Here is an 11,470-nt window from a genome sequence, read left to right as displayed (position 1 = left end):
TTCAGCAAGGTGATTTCTGTGTTTGGTTTCCAAACGCTGTCATTCTGATCACTCTGTCTGTCTTCCGACGCACAACAAACTGTTGGCTTATTTCTTAGCCGTTTATGTTGAATGATATTCTGCTCACTGGGAGGATTCGTTGCACTTAATAGAGGACCAAGGAGTATCTAAACCGTCATTTGTCACTAAGACATGGCGAAAACCAAAATAATTTTCTTGGGATTGAAGTTGCCATATCAAAGGCATGGCGCTGCTTGTGTGTCGCCAAACGGAGTATGTGCTGAGTTTACTAGAAGAAGCAGGTCTCTCGGATGCAAACCTTCAACACTCCAATGGCAGGAAATCTTAAATTGTGGCGTGATGATACCCTTACTAGAAGACTGCTGGACAAATACAGTGAATGATTTGGGTAACTAATTATTGAGCAGTTACCAGACCTGATAGTAACTTTTGCCCGTGTGTCAGGCTTACTAGTAGATTTATGCACAAACCTACGAGAAGTCCATTGACAGCTGCCCTAAAAGATTTGCATTATATCAGCAGTTGCCCTGTAAGGATTGCTATATAGAAAGCTATGGCCATACTCGCCATTTCTGCCTTTCTCTGATCCTGGCTACTGCTAGAGATATGCGAGACACGAAAGCAACCTCAGGTTTCATGTACTTTTATGGAGCCGTATCTTGCTCACTTGGAGAAGCAACAAACAAGATGTAGTTCGCGTCTGAGTCAGAGGCCGATACAGGAGCCCAATGGCTCACACTGCTGTGAGATCGTGTGGCTACGAAAGTTATGCAGAACCTTGGTCTTCGTTCAACCTCGGACCCACTGCCTATGCATTTTGACAATCCAATCTGCCATACATTGCACACGAATCTGTATTTTCATGATGAGGACAAAAACATATTGAAGTGACTGCCAATTTTTATTCCATGAGTATGCTTGGGAGAAGAGATTAGTATCTCTACGATTCACTCCGTCCTCAATCACAACTTGCTGAATATTCTTACCAAGGCCTACATCTTCAAAGTGTTCTCTACTATATGTGACAAGCTGCGCATGATAGATTATAATCATGCTCCAGCTGCTGAGGGGGAGTGTTAAATAGATAGTAGTTGATTCAAAGTATGAGTATTGGGTACATAGAACAGTTACCATTAACCTTAACACATTGTATGGCTATATATATCTCTCTTATGATCTCAATAAAGATTGATTAGGGTTTTATCTATTTCTACATATTAATATCTCATCATGCAGACCCACTCATCTGAACTTAACCATGAGTTATGACACCCAACTCTCATTGTCACTCCATAAATTAGATTTAGTAGGTGAAGTAAACTTCAAGATATAATATCAATTCATTATGTTTAGATCTACAAGAAATCAGATTTATTTCCTATATATATATATGATTCATACAACTCCTTCAAAGTTATATTATATATACATTTAAGGACGAAGGTAGTTCCAACTTCCAAGTGACCACCTCATTACAATCTTTAAGTCTTAATTACTAGTTCAATTTTCGTTAATTTCACAAAAACTCCCTAATTTTTGAGGGGTGAGATAAAAAAAAAAGTTCAAAGGGTTATGTGTTAGCCCCCAGTTCTTTTTAAATTTTTACGACGTGCATTGACGTGTTGTAATTTTGTAGCACAGAGTTCAACCACCAACTATCGCAAAGAGAGTGCAGAGAAAGAAGCAACCATGGCTGCAACAACTCCTCTTGTTATGGAGTCAGATGAGGAGTTAGGAAGAAAAGGAGTTTATGGGTTTTTGAGTAAATTTATAGATGTGAAGGAGGCTAAGACTCAGCTGCTGTTATCAGTTCCAATGATCCTCACGAACATGTCATATTATGCTGTTACCCTTGCATCTGTCATGTTTGCTGGTCATCTTGGTGATCTTGAGCTCGCTGGAGCTACTCTGGGAAATTCTTGGGGAACTGTCACTGGAATTGCCCTCATGGTAAATTATTGATTTTTTGGGTTATTTGATCAATTTCTCGGGTTAAATTTTAGGCTCATGAGGTTAATTAGGAGTTGAGACTGTCACAGACCCAAGTGACATTATATATTCTCAAAGAAATTCACTTGATTTTTTTGGTTTTTTTAAATAGCTTTGGAAATCTTTGTTCAGTGCCATTTCACATATCCAGAGATCTCCGAAAATAACACCTACGTATTCATCATTTTGCATAACACCTACATATTCATCATTTTGCATATAAATCTCAGCGCGCATTTGAGATTGTATGGTTGAGGATATTAAATGCACTGCGCTCATGAGTATTATGCTGATATAAACAGTTTTCTTTTCTCAATTCAATTTCATCAATTGTGATATGCAACTGATAAGCATCAAAGTTCAAGGGCAGGAAAAAGATAACCGAAAAAATGTGTCCTGCATATTTTCAGATGTTGTCATTCAAACCTTCGAACCTTTCTAATGCTTGCATTCACTTAAACATTTTGGTATAACATTATCCCAGCAGTTTTATGTCATCCCCCAAAAGCTTTTCATTTTCATAATCTTAAACATTAGTGCAATAAATATTACCTTCACTACATAACAATTGTTGCTCTTAATCTGTCTACCGTTTCAGACTGGCTTGAGTGGAGCCCTTGAGACTCTATGTGGTCAAGGATACGGCGCAAAACAATACAGAATGCTAGGAATATATTTACAATCATCGATCATCATAACTACATTCTTCTCAATCCTGATCTCCTTCTCATGGTATTTCTCAGAACCTGTACTAATTTGGCTGCATCAAGATCCCGATGTAGCGAAAATGGCTTGTATCTATTTGAGATTTCTGATACCGGGACTATTCGCATACGCGTATCTCCAATGCGTGCTGAGATTTCTTCAAACTCAGTCGGTGGTGATTCCGTTGGTTTTTTTCTCTGTACTTCCTCTAGTTTTCGATGTGGGGCTGACTTATTTGTTGGTACATACTTTGGGCTTCGGTTTTATGGGAGCATCATTGGGTGGCTCGATATCACTGTGGATCTCGGTACTTATGTTGGCGATATATGTCAATTGTTCGGAGAAATTTAGATACACTTGGGAAGGATTATCGATGGAATCATTCCAACACGTGTTTCCTAGTTTGAAGCTGGCTATACCCTCTGCAGTGATGGTTTTGTGAGTACTCAGCTTATATGTCATCTTGTGAAGGGTTAAGTGCGGATAGACCTCCAGTAGTATGGTTATTTTGCTCTAAACACACCTGTAGTTTCATTGTTGCAGATAGACTCTCTGAGTTAGATTTTTTTTTTTTTTTGACTCTTTTTCATTCAGATAATTAAATATATTTACCCGGGGGTAATATTTGCCAGAATGTCACCAAGGGTTAAAAGAATTTTTTTTTTAACCCAGGGATCTATATCTGCAGCAATGAACTACAGGGGTAGTAAGTTCAAAAAAAATGATAGTACGGGGGTAGTGAGTGCAAAACAATGATACTACAGGACTCAAATAGGTGTAGATATTATGTTATCTTAGAGATGTAGAAAAATTTGTTCTATAGCATATATTGGTGAAAGAAATACAAAATCAACATTTCTCAAAAAAGAATACAAAGTGAAATTTCACCGTGCATTTGAACTCATTAGGAGAAATACAGTATGATATGTGATGAGCTCCAAGGGGATTATTTGTTACAATTTTGATCAATGCTGTGAATTGCTCCTCTTGTCGTGACTGTTATGTTGAAAATCCACGTTTATGCACCCTTATCTACAAAAATAGAAGGAAAAAAATAACGATTCAGAGAATCCTTGCCTTAGTTAATTATCATAATGTAAATCTTATTCCAAGTTTAAACTACAATACTTTGAATCTTTTCTTGTTTCCATAGTTTGGAATATTGTGCTTTCGAGATTTTGGTGTTGCTGGCTGGCCTGATGCCGAACTCTGAGAACAGTACTTCACTTATTGCTATGTGGTATGCTTGCTTCCCCTTGCTCTCAATTTAAAAAAGAGTTAACTCGGATAGACCACCAGTGGTATTGTTGGTTTGAACTTTGATACCCCGCTAGTTTTATTTTTGAAGATATCCCTTGAATGAGATTTTTGGCTCTTTTACCCTCGGTCGACCCATTCATCAAAAGACAAATTTCTCTTTCTCTGATGACGAAAGAGTCAAAAATTTCACCCAAGGGTGTCTACCTGCAATAATAAAATTAGAGGGGTTGGTAAACTCAAAATAGAGATACCACGGCGGGGGGTCTATCTGCAATTACATATTTCCCCCAAGATGCAAATATGCGCATGCCGGAATTAAGTGTTGCTTTTAAAAACAGTGTCAATACGGAAGCCATTTCATTTATGATCACATATGGATTCAGTGCAGCAGTGAGGTATGCAAACTAGTTCCTGTCAATTGCATTACAAACTCTCCATCCTTTGACAACTACTCCTTATGGTATCTAACTCTATTATTCCTACAGCACTCGTGTATCAAATGAGATGGGTGCTGGAAACACCAGGAAAGCAAAAAATGCTGTATCTGTGACACTAAAGCTCTCTTGCTTTCTTGCCTTCTCTGTTCTTCTTTTATTAGCATTTGGTCACAATCTTTGGGCCAGGTTTTTTACTTTCAACCCCTCAATCGTTCAAGAATTTGCTTCTATGACTCCCTTGCTCGCAGCGTCTATATTGTTGGACTCAGCACAGGGAGTTCTATCAGGTGATCATTCAGTAAAATTTGCATGTTTCTTCCCTTGTTTAAAAAGTATTTTATATGAAAATTCAGAACCTGAAATTTTCTTGCAGGAGTGGCTAGAGGATGTGGTTGGCAACACTTAGCAGCCTGGACCAATTTTGTGGCATTTTATCTCATTGGCGTGCCATTAGCGCTTCTCTTTGGATTTAAGCTTGGGGTTCACGATAAGGTATGTTCCTTTCATTTCAAATGTACACAATTACCACCAGGAAGTTAGAAATTGTATGGATATGTTGATATCACAATTGTTAAACGCATACATACGTACAATATCTAAGGTACTCGATCAATTGATCTTGCATATGCACGGAAACTTAGAAGCATTTATGCCCATTGTTAGGTGAAAGTACTAGGGAACACCGTAATATGCACATAAAAATGTTACTACTGCACGTTTTTCTAGTATAATGAATTGGGACCACTAAATTAATTCTATAAGGTGTGGCCTTATCATGGAATTGAGCTGTATAGTAGTTCATATATATGTGTGTGTGTATATATATATATATACATTCACAGATAACATTCTCATATGCATACATATACTGTTAGGTTGAGGGTGGATACCAACCTCCGACGACGATGAGGAGCTCCGGCGAAGCTCCGACGAGCTCCAGGTTGGAGCAGGCGAGCGTCGACTCAGCGAATTCGACGACGAACGCGATGGTGGCTTTGGGCGAACGCGACCCTCGCTCGACGAACGCGACCCTCGGTGTGAACGACCTGACCCGCGCGTTCAAGCTCGTCGACCCTCGCGTTCGAGCCTCCTTCTCCCGACCTCTTTCTCTGGCGGCGGTGAAAAACCCCAAACGCAGCAGCGTTCCTTTTTTCTCAAATCGCAGCAGCGATTTAAATTCCCAGGCTTCAACAGTGTTTTAGGGGATTTAAGAAGAGAGAGAAAAGAGAAGAGGGGATTTTATTGTGGGTATTAACACTGTAGCTACAGTGTTTAATTTGAGGAATCTCAGTTTAGAGATTTGCTCTTAACTTGTAATTTCTTGTTAGATTAAATAAGAAATTAACTGTGTGGCTCCCGAGGACGTAGGCAGTTGCCGAACCTCGTAAATCTTGGTGTACTGTTCTCTATACTGCGTTTCTGTTGCATAAGGGGATTTCGGCCTTTAAATTCCCAACAACTGGTATCAGAGCGTGAAACGATCTAGAGAAAGTCAGATTCAAGTGGGAGCCATGGCCGCAGATGAGGGAAATGTGAGATTAGAGAAGTTTGATGGATCAGATTTCGGATTCTGGAAAATGCAGATAGAGGATTATCTGTATCAGAAAAATCTGTATCAACCTCTCTCGGGGAAGAAGCCGGAGGGTATGAAGGAAGAAGATTGGAATCTTCTAGACAGAAAGGCCCTCGGGGTTATTCGTTTGACGTTAACCCGCAATGTTGCTTTTAACATTGCAAAGGAGAAGACCACGGCAGATCTTATGGCAGCACTCTCAAATATGTATGAGAAGCCATCAGCCTCAAATAAAGTCCATTTGATGAGGCGGTTGTTCAATCTGCGAATGGCGGAAGGTGCATCGGTAGCACATCATCTCAATGAACTCAATACAGTCACGACCCAATTGAGTTCAGTTGATATTGAGTTTGATGAGGAAGTTCGAGCGTTGATCCTTTTGTCTTCCCTACCAGAGAGTTGGAACGCTACGGTCACAGCTGTGAGTAGCTCATCGGGAAGCAATAAGTTGAAGTTTGACGACGTTCGTGATCTGGTTCTCAGTGAGGAGATCCGACGGAGAGAGTCGGGTGAAGCAACAACCTCTTCAGTATTGCATACAGAGTCAAGAGGTAAAAGTTCAACCAGAGGAAATGGATCAGATGATAGGAGATCCAAATCCAGAAATCCCAACAGTTCGAAGGCTATCGAGTGTTGGAAGTGCGGGAAAACCGGGCACTACAAGAATCAGTGCAGGAGTGCACGGGAGGAGTGGGAGGCAAATGCAGATGTGAATGTTGCCTCCACCTCAGGAGGAGATGATGCGCTGATATGCTCTTTGGAGAGCAAGGAGGAGTCTTGGGTGTTGGACTCGGGAGCATCATTCCATGCTACTTCTCAGAAAGAATTCCTCGAGAAGTATATCCCCGGAAACCTTGGAAATGTATATCTTGGTGACGATCAAGCATGTGCCATTATTGGCAAAGGTGTAGTGAAGATTAAGCTGAATGGGTCAGTATGGGAGCTGAAGGATGTCAGGTATATTCCCGACCTGAAGAGGAACTTAATCTCAGTAAGCCAGCTGGCTAGTGAAGGCTACACGATGACTTTCCATGGAGATGACTGGAGGATTTCGAAGGGCGCAATGACGATTGCCAGAGGTAGGAAGACTGGTACCCTGTATATGACAGCAGGTGCACGTTGTTCGATCTCAGTTGCGGCAGGCAATGAGACTTCAAAGCTGTGGCACCAGAGACTCGGTCATATGAGTGAAAAGGGGATGAAGGTTATGCACACAAAGAGAAAACTCCCAGGTTTACAATCAGTAGAGATTGATGTGTGTGAAGAATGCATACTTGGAAAGCAGAAGAGAGTTAGCTTTCAGGCAAGTAGCAGACCCCCCAGGAAGCAGAATCTAGAGCTTGTTCACTCGGATGTTTGGGGACCAACAACCACCGCGTCGATTGGTGGGAAACACTACTTCGTGACTTTTATTGATGATCACTCTCGGAAAGTATGGGTCTACTTTCTGAAGAAAAAGTCAGAAGTGTTTGAGGCTTTCAGAAGATGGAAAGCCATGGTCGAGAATGAGACCGGTTTGAGGGTAAAGAAACTCAGAACAGACAATGGTGGTGAGTATGAAGACACCAGATTCAAGAAGTTCTGCTATGAGCACGGTATCAGAATGGAGAGGACCGTGCCCGGCACGCCTCAGCACAATGGTGTGGCTGAGCGCATGAATAGAACGTTGACAGAGAGAGCCAGAAGCATTCGGACGCAGTCAGGCCTACCGAAGCAGTTCTGGGCAGAAGCAGTCAACACAGCAGCTTACTTGATCAACCGAGGTCCATCGGTTCCATTGGAGCACAGAATACCAGAAGAGGTATGGTGCGGAAAGGAGGTAACCCTCTCACATCTCAAAGTTTTCGGTTGTGTAGCTTATGTGCATATAAGTGATCAAGGCAGGAATGAGCCTGATCCCAAGTCCAAGAAATGCACATTCATCGGGTATGGTGAAGACGAGTTCGGCTACCGCATTTGGGACAACGAAAACAAGAAGGTGATCAGGTGCAGAGATGTGACATTCAACGAGAAGGTGATGTACAAGGACATGCACAAGACAGATGACGGTGACTCAAAGAGCGAGTCAACATTTGTAGATGCAGATGATGTTCCGAATAACCTCTCGGAAGAACCCAATGCAGAAGGTCCTCAGCCAGAAGAGCCTGTTGGACAGAACGGTGCGCAGGAGCCCGACGCACCAGCTCCGATATTGAGGAGAAGTACTCGTCCTCCTGTGCCTAACAGCAGATACATGAATTATATGTTGCTGACAAATGGAGGAGAGTCTGAAAGCTTTGATGAAGCTTGTCAGAGTGGAGATGCGAGCAAGTGGGAGTTTGCTGCGAAAGAAGAGAAGAAATCTCTGATCTCCAACCAGACATGGGGACTAGCTGAGTTGCCCATGGGGAAGAAGGCACGTCACAACAAGTGGGTGTATCGAGTGAAAAAGGAGCAGAATGGTTCCAGAAGATACAGAGCCCGACAAGTTGTTAGAGGATTTCAACAGAATATCCAAGGAAGAAAGGATCCAGCGGATATGTTGACAAAGGCAGCGACCTTTCAGAAACTGAAGTTGTGTGCAACTTCAGTTGGCCTTCATGCATAGATGATGAGGGCGGAGCCACACAGGAGAGGAGCTTGATGAGATAGTCTGTTGGCGTCGGTTTGGTCTCCAAGTGGGAGATTGTTAGGTTGAAGGTGGATACCAACCTCCGACGGCGGAGGAGCTCCAACGAGCTCGGAGATGTCGCAGGCCCCCCCCCGATGCCCTAGCTCCTGCTGCTCTCTCCCCCGACTTTTCTCTGGCGGCGGTGGCGAAGCCCCTTAACGCAGCAGCGATTTTATTTTTTGATCTCCAGCTCTCAAATTAGGGATTTGAGGGGAGATAAAGAAAGGGTTTAAGAAGAGAGAGAAAAGAGAAAAGGGTATTTTAAAGTGGGTATTAACACTGTAGCTACAGTGTTTAATTTGAGGAATCTCAGTTTAGAGATTTGCTCTTAACTTGTAATTTCTTGTTAGATTAAATAAGAAATTAACTGTGTGGCTCCCGAGGACGTAGGCAGTTGCCGAACCTCGTAAATCTTGGTGTACTGTTCTCTATACTGCGTTTCTGTTGCATTAGTGGATTTAGGCGTTAAATTCCCAACATATACATGTTCTCTATTAGTTTATTTGAAATCACAACTATGCATGAGAAGTTGTAAACACCTTTTCTTTTATTCTTGCAGGGATTATGGCTAGGTCTAATCTGTGGCCTCTTTTGTCAAGCGACCACTCTGCTAATTATCACTATTCGTTCCAAGTGGACTAAGTTGGATTTAGTAGCTCGGTATGAACGCTTGCTTGTTTAGTTGGACTATATATTATAAGAGAACATCATATGGAGATCTAGTTATAGAAGGTATTATCGGTACTGATGGTAAAATAATTTTTTGCATGCAAACAGTTGAATATGGTAAACATTTGGAAATATCTGATATGAAGAGTATTGCTTCCCTGCTTTCTCATAGGTGGACTAAGCTGGCCTCTATGTTTGTTTTATTATAGATGAAGAAAAATGATATAACAAATTTTGATGTCAGGTATATAGAATTAATATTGCAAGACTGTAAGAATCTGATTACCTTCATTATCAAGAATAGAAGAGCCTTCCAAATTTTCAGAAAGCTCTGGCAAATGAGCATTAATGAGCTTGGTCCTCTTAGTGACGCCCTTCTCCTTCTTCTTTAGCTTCATGGGCTGAGACGGCACTCCAAGGGCCTCAGCAATGGAACTTCTCTTCTCAGTTCTCAGTGTCAGTTGCTGGATTCAACCCATCCATCACAAGATCCTTCTCGATTTCTTACATTTCAGTGGGCAGAACAATGCTCCTGAAGAACTCCTTTAGATCGTCATCGACCTGCATCTCTGTTTTGGAGTCGTTGGCATGCACAATGTCCTCCTTTGGGTCCGTGTTTGAGAGTAGCCATACCTGACCTTCAGCTTTCAGAGCCTGCCCATGCAATATATCACAAGAATGTAGGAGAAATTCAGGACCCAAACATCGTCAAACCAAGACCAGTATTATGATGCATATAAGATTAGGATAGCTCTAGTTGATAACGTCACGTAAATAAAAAAGAAGGATAAAGTTCACAACCCATTCGTTAAGACCCCTCTATACAACATAAATTACAGAAAACTCTCATGAACTTGTTTAACTAATTACCATGACTTACAGTTAGTTTATGTTGTCACTAGTACTCCAGTGCACTGTAGGCATCGAAAATTGCCTATAGGTCTCCACAAACGGTTCGGTATTAAAGAACAACGATGAACGTCACTATCCGACCCACATGAGCCTAATCGACGTCGATGAACGATTGAAGTGAATCGAGGAGCCACGTGAGCGGATAGGATTTCGGAACAACGAAGACCCGTGCCAATCGGAAGCCCGGCACTGCTCACGAAAAGGACAATGCCCTCCGTGCCTCGACCACTCTAAAGACAATCCAACCATCAGAGCGGATCGAACTCTTCGTCACGCATCCAACGCACCCGGAATCACTCAAATCCGAGTTCGTACGAAGAATCTACGGGAGAAACGATCAAATACACCTACGGACGTCTCGGAGTTCCGAAACACCCCCAGGGGTGTCTCAGAAATTCCGAGACACCCCAGGGGTGTCTCGGAATTTCCGAGACACCCTAGGGTGTCTCAGAACTCCGGAAATCCGAGACACCCCGTGAGTGTGTGTGTGTGCGTCGTGGTGTAGTTTCCGAGACACCCAGGGTGTGTGCTCCGATGTGAATTGCGTGCGTGTGATGACTCCCAAGGGTGGCCGTTCACGTGTGTTGGGTGGCTGCTGTCCTCTCTGTTTCTCCTCTTTGGCGTTTCCTATAAATAGGACCCCTTTGCCTTTGTTTTTAAGAGGATTTTTGGAGAGCTTGGCGAAGCCCTGCTGCAGTGAAGAGTGCCCGGTGTGCTCAACAAGAGGAGAGAGGAGGTCTTGGATAAGAGCTCTTATCATCAGACCCTGTCAATCGGATCCACCGTCGATGTCTCCTTAGAGTACCTAGGCCTTAGCCGTTACATTTACTTTTATGAAGGAGCCTCTCTCGGCTGTACGGATCGTATGATTCTTGATGGACCTGAGTGTGGAGAGAACGCCGAGGTTTCTTCCACAATTGATAGTTGTGTATATCTTAAATTGAAGTCTCGTGGCCTTCTCTTCGAGCCATGTTCCGGGCTGTGTATTACGCTTTCCTAATAGCAACTTCTAGATCCCCACGCGGGGGATTCGGGGGATGACACTGATCGAGACGAAGTATGCGTGCTTGCCTTATATCCCTTTCTTGAGTATGTGAGGATGCCATGCTTCAAAATCTCTTGCTTTTTGGAAGGGCTTTTTTTTCGGAACCCTTTTATGCCCGTTTTTCTCGTGACAGATCTTTGTATTTGCCAGCGGTTGCCGGTCGATATACTCGGGTATATCAACGCTTCCGCCGCGTGTCACAGCCAAAT

At 42.5% G+C, this 11,470-nt stretch overlaps 1 protein-coding gene across 1 annotated transcript; it reads left to right on the top strand.

Moving 5' to 3' along the window:
- Nucleotides 1,688-9,416, top strand: LOC109846546 (protein DETOXIFICATION 18-like). The gene is made up of 7 exons (XM_020415793.1): nt 1,688-1,971; nt 2,609-3,153; nt 3,869-3,955; nt 4,314-4,370; nt 4,461-4,699; nt 4,786-4,904; nt 9,195-9,416. Exons 1-7 carry the CDS (start codon nt 1,711-1,713, stop codon nt 9,315-9,317), a joined length of 1,431 nt encoding a protein of 476 aa, XP_020271382.1. The 5' UTR covers nt 1,688-1,710; the 3' UTR covers nt 9,318-9,416.

This window comes from Asparagus officinalis, chromosome 7 (assembly GCF_001876935.1).
Source record: "Asparagus officinalis chromosome 7, Aspof.V1, whole genome shotgun sequence".
Taxonomy (NCBI): Eukaryota; Viridiplantae; Streptophyta; class Magnoliopsida; order Asparagales; family Asparagaceae; genus Asparagus; species Asparagus officinalis.
The sequence above is the reverse complement of the archived record's forward strand: the minus strand, read 5'-3'. Positions and strand labels throughout refer to the sequence as shown.

Coding starts and splice junctions, on each gene's coding strand:
- LOC109846546 (XM_020415793.1), top strand. CDS start 1,711: ATGGCTGCAACAACTCCTCTTGTTATGGAGTCAGATGAGGAGTTAGGA. Junction 4,371..4,460: donor GGATTCAGTGCAGCAGTGAG/GTATGCAAACTA, acceptor TTATTCCTACAG/CACTCGTGTATCAAATGAGA. Junction 4,700..4,785: donor AGCACAGGGAGTTCTATCAG/GTGATCATTCAG, acceptor ATTTTCTTGCAG/GAGTGGCTAGAGGATGTGGT.